The following is a 19,235-nucleotide window of genomic DNA, read 5'->3' on the forward strand; positions in this document are numbered from 1 at the left end:
AGTCCTTATACTAATAAAATAATTTCATTTAATTTTAATTGAATTGCATTTGTACTTTTTGAATAATTTAATGTTTCCTCCGGGACAAACATAGGTTCCACTCTGTATACATGATGTTCACTTTAATATACTTTTTTTGGATAGAACCAGGTTGCCGAGGGGATAACGCTGTGGGGATACGGACCGAATCCGCATTGGTAGAAAATCCCTAGGAATTTTTCATAGGAAATCTGACAGGTCCCATTCCTCACCATTCAGGGACTAACCAAACCCATGACGAGTATGGAAAAATGCTCTTTTAATGCTCACAGGGAGAAGACAGTTATAAAATATACACATGTAAATAACAATAATGTTCAATATCTAAACAAATTAAAAATTAATTTAAAGGGGGAAAACTATTTAATTTTAATTATTTTTAGTTTTAATATGAAAAGTGGCTAATTGGTAGAATATATAAAGTTATTACTTGTATTTTTGTTTATTCTATTTGTAGTAAATAATTCATAATTAATTATTTTAAATATCTGATTTATTTACAGTTCTAATAAATAATTTTACGTCATTCTCTTTGTTAAGCAGAATTGCTTTTCATCCTTTGTTAATAATTAACAATTAATAAAGAGAAAACTTTAGTTCACATACAATAAGAATTTGTATATACATCAATTGTATTCTTTTGAAATCGTTATATTCATTTTAATTTAATTTAATTTAATCCTTTAAAAATGAAAATTAAAAAAATTGAGTTTAGTATAAAATTTTAATTCTTTGTATTTCTGAATTATCTATTATGTTTTAAATAACAAAATAATTTTACATTTAGTTTTGATATTTTTGTTTCTGCTCACTAGTAACTAAGTGTATAAAACCAATGAACACTGTCGTGTGTATGACACCTAAATAGGAGTCAATTTCCCATTGAAAGTCCTTCAGAGAGGCATCCCCCTTGGCAGATCGCCCATGTGTTGCACTGTCGTAACTCATCAAACCAAACCTTCTTGTTTCTTTTATATATATTTAAGATAAAATTTCAAAAGTATATACTGGTATCTTCGTTGTAAATACATACGTATGTGTTGTGAACTATATATATATATATATATTATATATATATATATAATAGAGCATAATCGTGTATAAAACATCACGTTCGTTTAATAACTAAACGAATAAATATGTTAGTAAATATTGTTAGTAAACTCCAATATATAAACCATTAGAAATAAACCAATAGATGTCTGTATTAATGAAAGAATTTTAGATGAAAACAGAAATAAATATATTTGGCCCACTTTCTTCGGTAACATGACACCAATTTTGACTTTATTCCCGTAAAACACTCTTTTTTCTATATATATATGTTAGATTTATCTGCGTATAAACTAGAGATTTCGTTCTCAATTAATTATGAATAAATCTATGGATGAAAGTAAGTATACAAAGATTATTTCTTGATAGTTCTCAAGTTCATACACTGTTTCAAGCAATGAGTTATCACTCTTATCCTCTCACAAAAGAAAAACCTTTCGTATAAATCAAAATAAGTCTCTATGGCACTGATGATGTTACCATCAAAATGATAATGGGCACCACGGATTTTGAAAGATAGTCAAAGGATAGTTATAGTTGGGAATAAGTTGAATCTAATTTAACATAATACTTACCAGCGATCGCATAACTCTCGTAGATAATACTACCTTTTTATATTCCAAAAAACCACCGAATTTATATTATGAAGAATAGGTTTGGCTTTCTTCTAAAGAAGAAGATTGGTATTTTTCCAATACAGGGATGCTGTTAAGTCTGAATTTTTTTTTTATACATTTAACTTTCTTACTATCTAACATTATTTGATCAGCATGAACATGGATCATCTTTAATCCTGCTATCCATTTCTTACTACAGTATGTTAAAGGTAATGACAGTTTTAAATTCCAAATTCTCTATTTTTTGGTTCTTTTCTGATGTAATGAATCTTCAGGATCTACAAAAATGATGTATGGAACTGAAAGGTGTGCATCATTAAGTAGAAAAATTATCATTGTAATGCCATTCCTAGTTGGACAACAAATTTTTCTTTAATTTTATTACTTCTTTATTATATTTTGGCATTAAAAATTTATAATAAAATGTATTTTTTTTCATACAATTTCACAACAAATTTTAACACACAACCGAAATTGATATTTTTTTAATGGAAGAACTCGTTTAATTCACTCAAAAGGTGGCTTTAATTATATTTAACAAATTTTTATAGTATTAATATCAAGAGAAATTATCAAATATTTCAATTCTTTAATTATCTTTAAGACGTTTTATTCTTATTTATACCTTATAACAAGACTCCTTATTAAAAAAAACTCTTTAGTTTGATTCAAAAAACTGATAGCAATGTATTATTTAATGCTCTTTCTATCTGTTATTATTCACATTGTCTTCGATCTATATTAGAATTTCAGGTTTGGCCACATTGAAACAGCTCAAAACATTATTTCTGGAGGAACTTTTGATACCTGTTGTATATTGCTTACATGAATAACTCCGTCTGTTCTTTTCACAACATATGCCCTACTTTCTTGTACTTTACATTGAATTTCATCAAAAGTAATACATTTTATAGTCTGCCAAAGATCAATTCCTTGCAATTTTTGTTTTGTTTTTCAATCTTTTTCTTTTATATTTTTCTGTCAATAACTGTTTCTATAAAAGTTCGTGCTTTCTTTCATTTTAAAGAAACGTTTGGCACATACTTAAAACATCGATAATGATAAATCTCCCCGAAGAACAAAGCTAGTTTTCAATCGGAAATCTAAATGTTATTTCTAATAATTGCTTTGCATTACGAATTTTTTCGTTATTCACGACCATATTATTCTTTTCGCATACAATAAACTGAATTATTTTATTCTAAAATCATTTTTATGAAGTTCCTTGGTAGTTACAAATAAATTAATCGAAGTAATTAAAATACTGGATGATTCTAAAGTCTCTACACATAAGCAAGGATTCGTCTCGTCATGCATTTACTTATAAGTCACACAGAATATGATATGTGTGAATGCCATTTAACCGAATGCACGTATGATTGCTTTCCTCTCACTCGTTGTGAATACCATGTTAACACGTCTGATATTACGTGCACAAACGCATCACAAGCTTGTCCTTTCGGATGGTTAGTGTTTCGTATGAAGACTCGAATTACTCCGTATACTAAATTAATTGTATACCATTAAAAGGATATTAAAACAAATTAAACTGGCTAAAAAGTACTCAGAATCTTGAGTGCAAAGAAACTTTCATAGTTTTCTGAGTAAATGTTTAGTTATCTCTTCCTTAATTCTCAATTAATTTTCAAATTGATCTACATTTAATTTAAATTTTCTTTAAGTTTATTCCAATTTTGAGACTTATTTAATTTGTAAAGAAAAAGAAAAATCAAATTTTAACAAAATGGCTGCTAGGTGAAACAGTTGATTATTCTATCCTCAGGCACGGCAGTGATGTCAATAACAATTAAAATTTGAGAATTGAATCGTTCTACAATGGTTTATTCCATAAATTATTTTTTTAAAAATTATTAAATTGTTTACTAGATATACAGTGTTAAAAAATATAGAAATAGTTAAATTTCAACAGATAAATTATGTAATTTCGTTGCCAAGCTTAAACTTTACGTCTCTTAAATCTGATTAAAAATCATTTTTCTCTTCGAAAAATGATTTTCAATCATTTCGGATGATAAATTTTAATAAGGTTGTTTTCTGTTATTTAAATGTTATACAACAAAGTTCAAACAATCGGTATTGCAAGATTTAAATAAAATAAAAATCTCTTTATTTTCCAAGCAGTCGCTTCTAAATGTTATCGCATCAATTCGAATAAATTTCCTTAACTCTTTGCGTATCGTATGCAATTTACTCGTTAATTCCGGAAGAAATAAAGTTATTTACTATCAGATAGTATACTGGCTGATATAAAAAACATTGCAGTTTCAAAATACTTATTAAAACAATTAAATTATTGGGCTGAAATTTTAAAAACTTGTAGACTTGTATATTCCTACTATGTGTCTCTATTCTTCCTTAATCTCGAGAACGGTGTTAGATAGATGAAAGCCGAGACCATATATAGAAAGCTCGGAGGCAGGAGGCCCTGATTAACTATACACGAACTTCTGGTCTATACCGGAAGTCACGTGATTTTAATTCAAAAATTTTTTCTGGAACGTAGTTACATAGATGACCGGCATGTCTCTGTTGTTATCAGGAAAAGTATGATGTACAGGGGCAAAGCACTACTAATTTGAGATCGAGAGCGTATATTTTAAATTAAATAGATTAAAAATATGATTAATTTAAAAATTTCAGCTTGGCATGTAATAATTTTAATTACATTACGATAAAACTTGATAAACTCTCTCGATTTTTATCTTTAGAGCATGCTAAATATTCGTATTTTAAGTAAAAATATTCGTTCAATTCATGTAATATTTAGCTCAATTATTCATGATGACATACAGAAATAACTTCTAAATGAATTTTTCTTTTATAATTTGAATGGGAAGGGATTTTTTTTTTTTTTTGCAGGAAACGTCAACCCAGCGATCGAATTCTTGATTCTTAATGGTTGGGTGCTGATTTGAGTGGTGTTTTCACACTATACAATTTCAAAAACGGTGCCAAGAAGAGAGGACGTAAAATATATATCAACAAAGAAGAGATGAAATAAGGGAAGATAAGAGCAAAATCAGATAGAATGAAACATGATGCGATGTAACACGCTTTGTTTCTTGAAAACAGAACTCTTAATAAACGCAATTACTACAGCATTTCGAAAAATATTTTAAACTAGTTTTCTAAATTACAACAAAATGCATTATCGATTTTTTAAAACTTTAAGTAACAAATAAAAGTATTAAAATCTTATAAATATATATCTAAATCTTAAGATTTCGATATTATTAGGGGAGAGAATCTATTCAAGGATCTAGACTGGAAAAAAAGGAGTGAGAAGATTAGGAAAAGAAGAGATTTCAGTAAGATGCTGAACAGATAGGGTGAATCCGGACTTATACTTGTTATGGCCCTAAGCTATAACATATAACAGGCCCTTTCCTTCCACTAAATAATGATATACGACAAAATGTGAGGCCCTAAGCTATAGACTCTCGAGATAAATCTAGTTCTGAATGAATCAGAAGTTACGAAAAATTCAAAATTTGTTTAATTGTTATTTATTAAGAGCGATAAAAAATAAAGAAATAAGTGCTTTAAAATTTAAACTCAAATATTTTTTTATATTATAAAATAAGCAGCTAAAAAGAATTTTGTAAATATTTATATTTGAAAAATACTTATATTCGTCAACCTATTTAAATTTAACTTGCTTTAAATTTATTTAACGTGTAATATTGTTTCAATATTTATTTTAAACTTACTTAAGTGCTACATTGAGTATACTTCAATAAGATTTTTAAATTTTTACTCGACTGACCTTCGAATTAAAATATATTTTAAATATTTACTGAATAATTTAAGTGAAAATCTCCCTAACCAAATAGAAATCTTGACGAAAACAAGAATCTAGTAGCGCTTTACGAATATTTCAACATATACTAAATAAATTTAAAGAGAATAAAATATAAACACGACTCTAAAACAATATCGTAACTTTTAAAAGCCAAAATGGTATATTTTTATTTTTAATTAATATTTATTTTTACGCAAAAATATTTTAAGAAGGAGCTAATTTATCACTTTAACTTCTTAAGAATAGATTCGAAGAGAGATAAAATCTCTCAGAAACGAAGAAATTATTTTAAAAATTCGTTTTAAAATAATATATAAAATTATGAATATTTAGTGAATATTTACGGATATATAATTTTTAAAAAACTTTAGAAACATTATTTTAAGTGTTTTCCACCGTCTTCCATTTAAATATTTTATGTAAAGATCAAACTGAATTTAACCTAAATTTATTTTTTAATTCGGTGCTTTTACGTTTTATTACATCAATTTTTACAAATTTTCTTAGAATATTTTCGACATAACGCAATTTAAAATGTTCATTCGAGCTTTAAAAATATATATAGTGGCCCAAAGGTCACCAAACGTGTCTCGTGTGGGGTGTCTTTCCCCCTGTGTTTTAGTTACACCCGTGAATACGAATCGTAAACTAAACTTAGAACAATGTTTGAATAAATGAAACGTGTAATTATTAAATATATTATACGGGGTGTCAGTTGATCAATGTATCTAGTAACGTAATTCAGTTAATGTTACTTATGGTTCCAAAATGGCGGCTCGTCTCTGATTCAAGGGAACAGAAGAAAGAAAACAGTGGGGATGCACGTTCTAACCTAACCTAACCTATTCTAATAATTTAATTGGTAATAATTATGGTAATTTATTAGAATAGGTTAGGTTAGGTTAGAACGTGCGTCCCCACTGTTTTCTTTCTTCTGTTCCCTTGAATGAGATACGAGTCGCCATTTTGGAACCATAGGTAACATTAACCCGTAATTCTTAATAAGAAGTAATACTAAAGTTAAAAGTGAGCAAATTTTATAAATTAAGACAATAAAATTCAATGATTCGTTTAAAAAGAATTAAATTTTAAAAATAATGTTAAAATAATATTAAATTACATATATTAAACAATCATAATTCATTATAATTATCATAAATATAGGTTAAATCTCATAATATGCTCTTCAGATCAAGTGATTAATATATAATTTATATAATTAATCTAATTAAATCCTAAATGGAATTAATTAATTAAAGATATATTAATAACTTATTGATGTTTAAGTTGAGATTTATTTGCTTATTAATGTATTATTAACATTTACAATAATAAAGAATGACCGCATTTACGAGATTTACTCGACCCTTATAAATAACATATGTAAATGTTAGAATATATTATTTTATTTATGTTAAATCGTATCTTTTAAAAGTTTTTAAGGTAAAAAGATACGAGATAACTGGATAAAACTTAAAGTTATTCTATATTTTTGAAGGATAAGTATGACATGTCTATCCATATCGTGTCTCATGCATGATTTGCAGAGCATAACAAATGAAAACTTGGATCAAATCTGTCAATCATACTTTTATAATATTCCATATTTATTATTAATCCAATAAAAGTTTTATATAAATATCTAAATATATCAAAGATTCAAATTAATTAACATAAATTATAATTACAGTTAAAACCTGTTTAAAACGGAACTCGTTTCATAGACCAAGTTTAAAATTATAGTATAAGATATTTAAATTTATTTTTTGCGTGTTTATAAGCAAATTTAGATATTTTTTCCTTTTATCTTTTAAAGGAAAAGATCAAAAGTTATGTTACTTTTCTAATTAAGAATATCCAATTTATGTTTAAAAAACAAAAAGGTGACTTCATCCTAATTGAAGTATGTACGACGTTCATACTTCTCCATTAATTACTTAAAAAACAATAATTTATTTACTTAATAATTATGAATAAAGAGTAAAATGTCTTGCCTTTAAATAAAAATAAACACTAATTTTTTATTTATAAATGCATAAGATTGTATCCTGTTTATAAAAACTAATAGGAGTTTGTGTCGAGCCATAATTGAAGCATTTTGATTTATGATAGCTTTGTTATTTTTTTATAGTTTTTATAAAATCTCAGAATGTTTTTCATCCGTACTCCATCTGCGAATTTTTTTTCCCTCTTTCATCATCTTCTTCTTCCTCTTCTTCTTCGAGTTTTCTGGGTTTTTTTCTTTTCTTTTTTACTTGATAGAAAATGAAGAAATGCAATATTCAGATGAAAAGTGGATGCATAAATCTATTTGAAACCTTTCTGGTTACTTTTCGACATCTTTTACCATTTTATAATATTAAAGATTCAATTCTAGAGAAAAGTTTTATTTATCCTCTTTTCTGAATGTGTGGATGAAAGAATGAAGAATGTCTTCCATTTGCATCTAATCTTTTGATTTTTCTTTAACTTGCTCTATTCTCGTCTCATAAGTTCAACAGGATTGGCAGTCAATTTTCTAATTTTTTTTTTTTTCATATTTCTGATTGATTTTCTTATTATAAATAATAAATTACAATTACTAAATTGTTTATAACGCATTCCACATTTCAGCAAGTTAGCATATAAATCAGTGCTTTTGAACATGTATAAAAATACATCAGTTAACTATGTTTTTTTATTTGTATACCCCCCAGATATAATAGTGAATGTGAAAAGTTAATTAAAATCTATTAAAGGATCATAATTTGCGTATTGAATAAGGAGTATGACACATCAAGCTATGTTTATAAAGTTTATAAATAATAAAATGTTTGATAAGACAGCAAATTTTAGTCTTTACAACAGTTAACTGACCCTTTAATCGTTTAATTTTTTATTTAGTTAATTTTATAATATTTCTTTTAAAGGAAAATTTTACAATAAAAGCATATTTTAATCCTTTAGTCACACAACTTTTCTAATTTTTTTTAAGAAATTAATTTTAAATTTTAAATGTTTAAGCTCAAAAATCTTTAATTGATATTTCGTTTTTAATATTTTAAAAAATTCGAAAGAATTTACCTTAAAAATAAGTCAAAAATACAAAACGTTCCTTCCGTTTAAAATACTCGAATCGAAAACGAAAGAATTACATTTTTATTCTTATTTTTTTCTTTTACAGAAATAGTTCTAAATTTTTAATCTTTACATTTTCCACGTTTTACTAGTTTTAGAATCTTTTACCTCTTCTAAAATATCCGGACATTATTGATGCGGAGTAGAATAGAAAGAGCATAACAATAGGAAAAAAAGAAGAAACTGCTCGTCCTCCTTTGCTATCCATCAAACGTTACAATGTAAAGTTCTATATTAAATCTTGATGGATAATTCTTATTAGAATGATTTAAAGTGTTATATTCTATCAAATACAAATAGAGAAGTAAAATTTCTTTCCCTTTTTTTCCAGTTCTAGAAGACAAACGGACGAATGTAGTTCATAGAATAGAGCCAAGTGTTCCTCAATGTCAAGTGTACCTGTCGGTGATAGATTGGATCCATTATGGACGTTTAGATACTTTGATCGTTTACTTTAACGTAATTGTACCGTACCACTTCTATCAATCTACTTCTAACCTTGATTTATTCTTCTTTCTACTCTTGATAAATTCGTTTAAGATTTCTATCAATTGTACAATCGACAATATTCAAAGATCCTATTACTTATTTAATATCTTTTATCCTCTTTCAATTATGTTAAAGATTCTTTTCTGATACTTTTCTGTATCTTGTAATAAATCTCGACTGTTTCATTTCAAAGTCAAATTGCTCTAATTATTATCATTATTATTTAATTTAACAAATGTATTAAAGATTTTTATCTAACAATGCTACTTTACAACTTTATGTACGCTTAATCTCGATTTAGCGCCCTTATAAGTAGTGCCACTCTCGTGAATATTCGTAAACGAATCTTCCCTTTAAACACAATCTTTCAGTATCTGCGTACGATTTTGTCAATTCACGTGACTTTTAAACCCCCCCCCGAACTAGTGTACAAATCTCAATAGGTCTACTTCTTATTGTTTCGGGTAGTTCAGTTTAGATTTAGCGCCAATTTCACAGGCGCCGAATCGAAGTTTTATAGCTTTATAACAATACAATTTATATATAAGCCTATTATAATAAAATAAACCCATTAAAAATATAATCGACAGATGGCACGATGTGTTTCTTCTAACAACACTAGAAATGTATTGTGTTATTCGATAATACTCTTGTGTATTCGTACACACATAACGCGATTCATAATATTCAAATACTTTAATCACACAATAACAAGAACAATAAACAAGCAAATCTTATTAATTAATCTCTTTGTCTTGATTAAATATTATTATTTTAATCTTATAAAATCGATTTTTATCGATTAATTTCCCTAGTGTTTAATGAATATCAGCTTATATTATTTGACTTTCCGGGTATAAATATGTTTTAAAAATATTTAACTAAGTTATTTTTCTCGCTATAATATATTTTCTTTCCTGTGATAAATTTATTTTTAAAAAAATCACAAAATATATACATATAATACACGAATTCCTTTGTTTATTTTTGAAATTCCAGAATTTTTAGTTGATGGAATTTTTCTAAAAATATTCATTCTAGATTCTCTTTTTAAAACTAAATTTTTATATTATATTATTCATTATTTTTTTACTCCTTTTCTTCATTCTTTTATACATGTAATTCAGTAATTTTTTTCCTTCTTTTCAGAGATTTCTCTTCTTCATTTTATTTAAATTATCCTGGAGATACTTGAATAACAACACTATTAGAATATTAATTAACCGACGTTCACTTTAACTACTGTTGTTAATTTTCAATTAATGTTAATTAATTATTAATTAACACAATTAAATTTGTAAGAGGGGTAGAAGCAATTAAAGCGCTCTTTAATACAATTTATAAAGTAAAACGTGTTTGCAGTTTTTTTTCTGTAATTTAACGCTTTAAAACTTTTATAAAATTATTTTTAAAAAGAATCTAATTAAAATTACTTTTCTTACATTTATTTTATTTAATTATAAAGGGAAAAAAATGTATATTTAATAAATTAAAAAAGAAAAATTAATGTTAAATTACTTCTATCGCCATCTCGTGTGATAAATTTGTAATTTTATAACTTTACCTGCACGATAAATTTAATTATTATAATTAAAATAATTAATTTAATTCAATAATTAAGACAATTTCTTACAATTATTTTTCTCTATCTATATGTATATATTTATTAGGGCCTCACAGTTTTTCGCATGTTTAGAGCCACAACATGGCTCTGTTTGCAGCATATAACAGGCCTCTTTCTAACGTATGAAAAAACTGTGAGGCCCTAATCTATAGACTCATAACTGGCGGCCTTAATCTGAAGCTCATTTAGCTTATGTGTATTGTTGACTTCTAATTGTACATTCATTTCTTAAGTAAACATTTAATAAATTTATATCCTATTTTCTACTTTAATTGCTTGATATTTGTGGTGGTAGTAAAGATTGTTGGGTTATTGGTAAATATATGTAATTTTAGGTAAACGATACTGATTAAATTACACAAGAGATAAATACAAGTTTATATGGATTCATATTGAAGTGCTGTGATAATTCTGAAGTTTGTTTAATTTAATAGTTTATATGTGTTAGATAGTATACAAACTTGTAATCATTTACGTTGTAAGCGTATTAATAGACTAGGAAATCTTAATTAGTAATTTCTATTCTGACATTTGTGATCAATTGTGTAAGTATATTCTGGATTCGAGCAAAGAAAATTAATAAAATTATATTTAAAGTAACGAGTAAACACAAAACTCGAAACACTTCGAGTGTATAATGCGAGTATTGTGTCAAATATAACACCAAATAGGAAAAAAAAAAACCGAGCTTATTGTGATTTATAATGAAATTTTTAACGTTTTAACCTGCCTTCTGTTGTAAATTTAACACAGCATATCTGTTTATAATACACTTAAATAAAGAAAATATGTTTAAAAGTGGTTAACAATTAAATGTGTCCGAATTTAAAGGTGTTTAAAGCAGAGTGTAAGGCGTATCTACGTTACAGAAGGCTAAAAAAACACACAATAACTGAGCTGTTTAACTGATAATATTACACAATAACTTATAATATTAAAATATTATCAAAAAATAATTTTATTTTAAATACAGCCGACCCTTCAATAACGGCAACCTCTAAACAGCGGCCACTTTTTCAGAAATTCGAATAGAAACACAGAATAGTTTCTAAACAACGACCATTATAGAAATGGCCGTTGTACAGAGGTTTGGCCGTATTTTTTTTTTTTAAATAATTTTATTACAATCCGAAAAGGATAAGTGAGGAATGTAAAGAACAGGCCATAAAATATGCGAATATACAACAAATTCTGTATCAACTATCGTGGTAAGTTATACGCTCAACCTTTTTACCATATTTTATATAAAACTATATTGGTAGAAGTTGTTTATATCACACGGTACCATATATCTCTTATACAAATATATACGGAACATCTCACGATTGAATCCACAAGAATAAGAAACAAAGGAATTTCCGAATATCTTTCGCATGTCAAACTGTACTGTTGAAGACATTTACTGGAGCGAAAACTATTGAGAAGTTATTTGAGACATGGTCCTATCTTCAATATCGATAAAAGCAATACTCGAATCACATTATTTGAATAATGCAATCACGGACGGAAGAGGAACCAGTAACAGATTTTCAAGGAGGGGGCATCAAAGTTATTTTGATGCAAATGAGAAAGATATAACTACATGATTGAAAATACAGAGAATAAAGCCTCTGAAAATCTTTCTTTCCTTCCTCTTTTCCCTCTCCCCCACTGTCACAAGCTATATTTATTAGAGATCCAAAGGAAATTTCTATTTTCTTTGAGATTACCGTGAGTTATATCAGAAATAAAATAAATGTCTTTTGTCAGTTTATGATAACAAAAACTGATAAGAGAAAATCCAACAGAAAAGGGTGATGATTATCGTATAAAAATGTGATTATCCAATAACTTCCATCAATTTTGATTTATGTTGTTTCTAATCGAAAATTGTAATGCTTTTATCTTGTAACTTTTGTCGAGTCGAGATAATTTGATACAGAAACCAAAATCTACCCTTCGACGATCATTCTCAGAAGATATTTACTTAAAATTCCCGTGTTTAAACACTAAAAAATTGTATTTAAATTCGAAAAAAGTAAAACTTAAACTTATTAAAATCTCTTTATTTTTTATATACTTTGTAAATTTCGTCTTAAATTTATCTCCTTCAATCTTCTCTTCTATTTGAGAATTTAAGCAATTGATATGCAAATTTTTTCCTTTTAAATTTTATGACAAAATTCAATTAATTTATTTAACGAAATCTCTACAATTTTTGCTTGGATATTTACGAATGTTTAGTGTTATAAAATACTAAACACTTCGTAAATCTCGTAATACGGAGGAATAGGACATTGATAAAAATGGCTACCGGCTCGGCTGAAGAAAGCAATTGATGTTTGTAGCTGTTGTAATGAGATCAATAGTCTATTAAGGAAAGATAAACTGTTAACTCTTGTAGCTTTGACGTCAATGTACAGCGGCAAGTCAATTAACACAACTTGCGCTTAAGTTTCTTGATGCACAACTTATTCAGAAAAGTTCATAAAGTGAAGCTCTTCGACTCGATTAATTGGGATTTACTCCCGTTCACTCTTTTACACAATTTTAAGTTGTTTTTTTCCCCTTCCTTCCAGAATTCGATTTTAGATATCGAGTTAGAGTTTATATATATATATATATATATATATTTTCTTGATACAAAAAAAGAATTGCCTTCTAATGTACAAAGGATGGTTTTTGACACCTTCGTAATTTTGACATTGTGTAATTCTTTTTGTTTCTGATATTTACTGCTTTGATTCTTCTTTCTCTGTTTTTAAAAACTGCTAGAAAAATCGAAGTATTTTAGAAGAGAGCAATAAAAAAATTCTGATCTTTTCTTCTATTCTTCTTCTTTTTTTTTTCCTTTCTTTCTCGTGTTTTCTAAGTCTTTGTTATTTTTCTTTTTGTCTATTTTTATCCATTCTAGCAATTCTATCTTTTACACCTTTTCTATTATTTTTGACTTTTCATTTTCTTTTAAACTATTTTTCTTTACTTTTTCCTTCCTCCCCGAACACAATATTCTAACTTTAACAATGTTTTATCAACACTTTTTTTCTATTATTTTCGGTTTTCTTATTAATTTTAAACTAATGGTTTTTTTTTTATAACTCACGAATATCCAACGATACGAAAATAAGCATTATTTATAGTGTAATTTAACAAAGAATTTAAAAATATTTTTATAATTTGCAATAGTGTTTAAAAAATAGCGAAAATCTTTTATAGTATTAACTAAAAATTAACTATGTGTTTTTTTTTAAATTAAACTAAAAGCAATCGTTATGTTTACATCAATTCCACGAAATAATTAATTAATTAACCGGTATAAATTATATATATATATATATAAATATTTTACTTTAAATTACAAATTTAGAGAACACGACATTTTTGATTATGTAGAGATAGAAAACATCCGGTTTCGTATCTGGGTCATGCTTTCCAGTTGAGCACTTTCGATTCTTGTCACCTGACACATAGCTTCCCACCAACTTAGTTTCCGCCGACCTGTTATACGTTCTTGTTTACACTGAGATACAACCAAGCATGAAAATGGACAGTACTAGATTACAACACTGTATTTTGTTTACGTAGATCGTACTTAAAGCTCTTGTTCTACACGGTATAAAACGCAAAAATTCAATAAGCACTTTCTTTTCTTACACAGCATACTTACAAAATTGTAAAATTCACATCTTTATTTTATATATTATAAAATACTAGTGTACTTTCACTTAATTTATCTTATTTTTTATTTTCTTTAGAACTTCATAACTTTGTTGCCATTATAAATTTTCTCTCTTTTTCTCTCTCTCTCTCTCTCTCTCTCTCTCTCTCTCACTATTTTTTCTTGTTATCATTTCTTCTTTCTTTTTGCTTTGGAAGTGATTTTTCTTTTCTTTTATCTCTATAACTTTTTCTATTATGATTTCCAATATTTCATTACACTTCTCTTATATTTTCTATATCATTTTATCTGCTATCAACATCATTTTTCCAACATCTTTTGTCTCGTTCCTAAATGTGTTTAAGTAAAATTAACGAGACTCTAACAGAATTTGTACACATTACTTCCATTTAATAGCTTATAAAAATTAAATATTCCCTTTTTTTATGTTACAAAATCGAACTTTGTTTCTACATTTCACGTACAACTTGACTATATGAAGGGGGATTCTTTTGTGATTCTTCCTATCATATCAAACTAACTTTTTATTCACTTCACATTTCTCTTATTACTTCTGCAAGTTAAAGCCGTTAAAACTGAAATAAATTAATTAGTGTACTGTAGTTAAATGTAATTAACTTTGCTGATACGCTTTGTACAACGATAACGCTTTACCATTATCGTTGTTTAAAGCAATACTAAACAGTGAATAAATAAATGGAAAATTTTTACTAGAATTCAATAATCAGCGTTATAAATATTGCTTAATAATGTGAATTTAAGCATATGTTAAGCGACAACGATAAATGTAATGGTCGAAATTGTACAGAATTAGAAACGTCATTATTTAGTTTTATTTTATTATTAATAAAATTTTCGTGGTTAAAATGTAAACATTTCATTATTAATAGAAAGTGCAATCAGTTAATTGTCAAATTAGCCCAGATAATTGCTCCTGTCCCATATCTTTATGACCTGATCTGGTTATATATATATATGGGTGAGCCTATTCATTTCTCTTTATTATTCAAATGAATTCCTAAGAGTTACTTTGAATAACGAAACATCCTACTTTATTACACAATTAAAATTGACATTCTAAAATTCTTTTCTAAGAACTTTTCAAAATTTTAAAGAATATTTTTTAATTATAATAAAAAAAATTGTTGTCATTCGTTAAGCGTAATTAGATCCTTGAATATATTTTCGAATTAATTAAATTTTTTATAAAATTTATAGTTTAAATAAATAAATAAAACCCGGTACGTTGATCATTATGGCTAATGAATTCACAAAATTCAGAGGCGAATTATTCAAATTTCGTATGGAAAAATAAGGGGAAAAAAAAACATGAAAATCAGGTCGTGAATCAACCTTATTGCTGAAAACTTACGAGGAACCTGAAAGAAGCGGACAATTTAGAAAGATTGAAGCGTAGCAGGACAGATTTTCGAGTAGATATTCTTTAACATAAAAGCCAAAATAATCGATCTTCATCACGTAGAGTGTTCGGAGAATGAAGAGTGTCAATTGTGCCATCCTCGAAAACCTTACAAGAGCACCCGTCAAGCTCTAGCAAACACGAACTGTTAATAATACAACACAATAAGAAAACTACTGATAAAAAAAAATAATATATATATATATATATTTATTTATTTATTTTAATGATTTAATGAGTTATTCTACCTCGAAATTGTCATGAATTTGTATAACTAAGTAACGGGACTAAGTACTTTAATACAACAAAACTTGTGTAAACCGGAATGGCAACGGGTCCGTTTTGACAGGTTTCCGTTTTATTCAGGTTAAAAATAACTGATTTATTATTAATAGAGTAGTTAGATATAATTATTATAGAGGCAATTATATTAAAATAAACATTATTTTTCTCGTAGTTGCATTGAAATTATTAAATAATTTATAATGTTATATAAAATTCTAAGAATTGTTGTTGTTAACTTCATCAGATTTTATGAATTGTCATAATGAAAAAAATAAAAAAACAGAATAGGATGTATTTATGCAAACTGCTTCTTACTTCACTGAATGATATGAAAATATTATGAAACATAATTACGTAACTTAAAAATCCAGTTTTATAATACATAAAAATATTATTATTAATAATAGTAATAATAATAATAATAAATTACGTAAAAAGTGCGATTCGTTGTATTTAATATTTAAATATTTCAATTAAAAATTAAAAATTCAGAACAATGAAATTATTATTTTCTTAATTTACGTACACACAAAATGAGTTTTTTTCAGTCAGAAATTCCAAGAAGATAAAAGGGATCGTCGATTGTTGGTAAACAATGACATTGCTTTCACTGTCATCTATTTAACCTGATTTCTGTTACATCCCATATAACTTGAAGATGTGTTTTGGGATCAATAGGTTAGCACCTGGATCAAAATCTCGGCCTGGCTCTCCATTATAGCGGATAACCCACATATAAATCACCCCGCCTACTGAAAGGTATGTATATAAATACATATATAAACATAACAACATAAACAGTCGAACATATCTTTAGTTCTCAACATATTAATGGCCATGTATTCTCTATATTCTCGTAAATGCTTTACTTTTATATTAATGTGCAGTATGTTTGTTTGGGAAGAATCTAACGCTGCTGGTCAGTTATTTTATTATTTAATTTTTTTAAAAAATTTATATAATTTCTATAATATTAACCAATAGAATTTGAATTTTTAGCGATTAATATGGATTGTGGTAGACGATTCGTGAGGGAGAGGAAAATTATAGATGGAGAAGAAAGTTATCTTGGAGAGTTTCCTTGGATGGTATGGCTTATTTTTGTATTAATTTACTTGTTTTTTAAGTTTAATTTAGCTGATACAATATTATAATTACGTTTTAGATTTCAGTTGTTGGGCTAAATGAGAATAGGACAGCCTTGGCACATAGATGTGGCGCTGTTATTTTAAATAAACGTTGGATATTAACGGCTGCGCATTGCATCCATCCTGAGTAAGTTACAGTTTTATATAGGATAAATATTAATTTATTTATCAATTTTAAATCTAAATAATAATCTCTTACAGTGAAGGACCTAGTGACTTTTCAATTCGCATCAAAAGCTTCAAAGTATATCCAGAAAAAGAAAGTAAACTGATCGTTCAGAAAGTGGTTAAAGTGATCAAACATAAGGGTTTTGATCAATCGTACGATTTCAATGACGATATTGCATTGATGAAGGTGGAAAACGACATTGAATTCGATGCATTTGCTTCTCCAATTTGTCTTCCTGAGAGTTCGTTTGATGCTATTGGAAAGACAGGAATAGTGGCAGGATGGGGAGTTACTAAAGGTAAAGATTTTTTAGAAATTTAGAAATTAATACGCTAAGCTTTAATTATATTAAAAATATTGCACGTTTTTAAATCTTTCTGCAAGAAAAATATTAATGTAAACACTTATTGTTACAGATATCAAACATTAATTGCACGATACACAATAAGAACTAATTTCACGTCTCTTGCGCTTCACTCTTTATATATTAGCTTAATATAAATGTTAATGCTTTAAATTTTACTTTTAAATATATAAATGATCATAAATTAATTTTCTGTATAAATTTTAACTTTTTAAATAGTGTTTTTATTTTCTTTTCAGGTGATACCAGCGTATTGTCTCTCAGTCTTCGAAAAGTTGAATTGCCAATAATAAGCATTAGTAAATGTCTAACGTGGTTTAATGATTCGGGATATTCTTATGTTAGAGTAAGAAATACAGAGTTATGTGCAGGATATGAAAATAAAAGGAAAGATTCATGCCACGTATGTCATTTGCAAATAGTTCACGTTTACATTCAATATTTCAAGAAAATATATAAATTTAATAATTCTTTTTTTATGCAGGGAGACTCGGGAGGACCACTGTTTATGAAAATAAACGATAGATATACAATAGTCGGTATAGTATCTCATGGAATTAAATGCGGCCATGCCAAAATGCCTGGTATCTATACAAAAGTAGCTTCGTATCTTACTTGGATTGAATCTACAATGAGAAACAATTAATTGAATTTCTAGTTAATGCATTTATTTTTTATTTTTTTTTATGATTTACATATCTCATATTTATTTTGTTACATAAAATTATGTTGTAAAGATCGTTTATTGTCTTGTTATATTTATTCTAAAGATAAATTTTAAACTGTGAATATTTTATTAATTTATACATAATTTTGTTTCGTGTGTTCGTTTGTGTATTTCATTGTTAAAAATATGTTTTTATGTCGATTATATTTTCTAATTTTTCCTATAAATTAATGTATCTATGGTCAAATAACTGTGATATTTTTATTTAGAACTTTTGCTTGTAAATATTTGCACATTTTTGCCAAATTATTTATATATTTGTTGCACTTGTTTTTTTATTAAAGTATTTAACAATATTTTAATAATGTGGAATCATCTGGTTAAAGTTTAATGTATGTAGAAAGACACTTTGCTATCATCATCTAAATTTATTAAGAACATTTTCTGTTTTGATCTAGGTCATCTTTAGTTTTTCTACCACGAGATCAGGATGCATTCTACCTGATATGTAGGTTGCATTTTTGAAAAAATACAACTTATAAGAATAGACCTGAAAGAATTAATCTATCTATCACTAGAAAATCTACATTGTCAGCTGAATTTTTTCAAAAATACAGCTTACACAATAAAGCTGGAACTGACTTCTATCATTAGAATAATACACAACACCTTGCATTTTTGAAAAAATACAACAAACATTGATTGTCCGTATTTATTCGAATGGTAGAAAACCTGAAAATGGCGTATATTAGACAGAAAGTG

The 19,235-nt window shown here is 26.8% G+C and overlaps 1 protein-coding gene across 2 annotated transcripts; it reads left to right on the top strand.

The window, feature by feature from the left end:
* Positions 1–6,523: 6,523 nt before the first annotated feature.
* LOC136984764 (venom peptide isomerase heavy chain-like) lies at positions 6,524–18,463 on the top strand. Of its 2 annotated transcripts, XM_067281877.1 has the most exons (8): positions 6,524–6,558; positions 16,674–16,884; positions 17,013–17,044; positions 17,125–17,213; positions 17,291–17,400; positions 17,475–17,740; positions 18,046–18,209; positions 18,291–18,463. In XM_067281877.1, the coding sequence occupies exons 3-8, from the start codon at positions 17,014–17,016 to the stop codon at positions 18,450–18,452; spliced, it is 822 nt and encodes a 273-aa protein (XP_067137978.1). In that variant the 5' UTR covers positions 6,524–6,558; positions 16,674–16,884; position 17,013; the 3' UTR covers positions 18,453–18,463. The 2 variants fall into 2 exon arrangements, with proteins under 2 accessions (XP_067137978.1, XP_067137979.1); XM_067281878.1 differs by lacking the exons at positions 6,524–6,558; positions 17,013–17,044 and having other exon boundaries at positions 16,669–16,713; positions 16,804–16,884.
* The last annotated feature ends 772 nt before the right edge of the window (positions 18,464–19,235 follow it).

The sequence above is a fragment of the Centruroides vittatus genome, unplaced genomic scaffold (assembly GCF_030686945.1).
Source record: "Centruroides vittatus isolate TY-2023 unplaced genomic scaffold, ASM3068694v2 contig_927, whole genome shotgun sequence".
Classification (NCBI taxonomy): Eukaryota; Metazoa; Arthropoda; class Arachnida; order Scorpiones; family Buthidae; genus Centruroides; species Centruroides vittatus.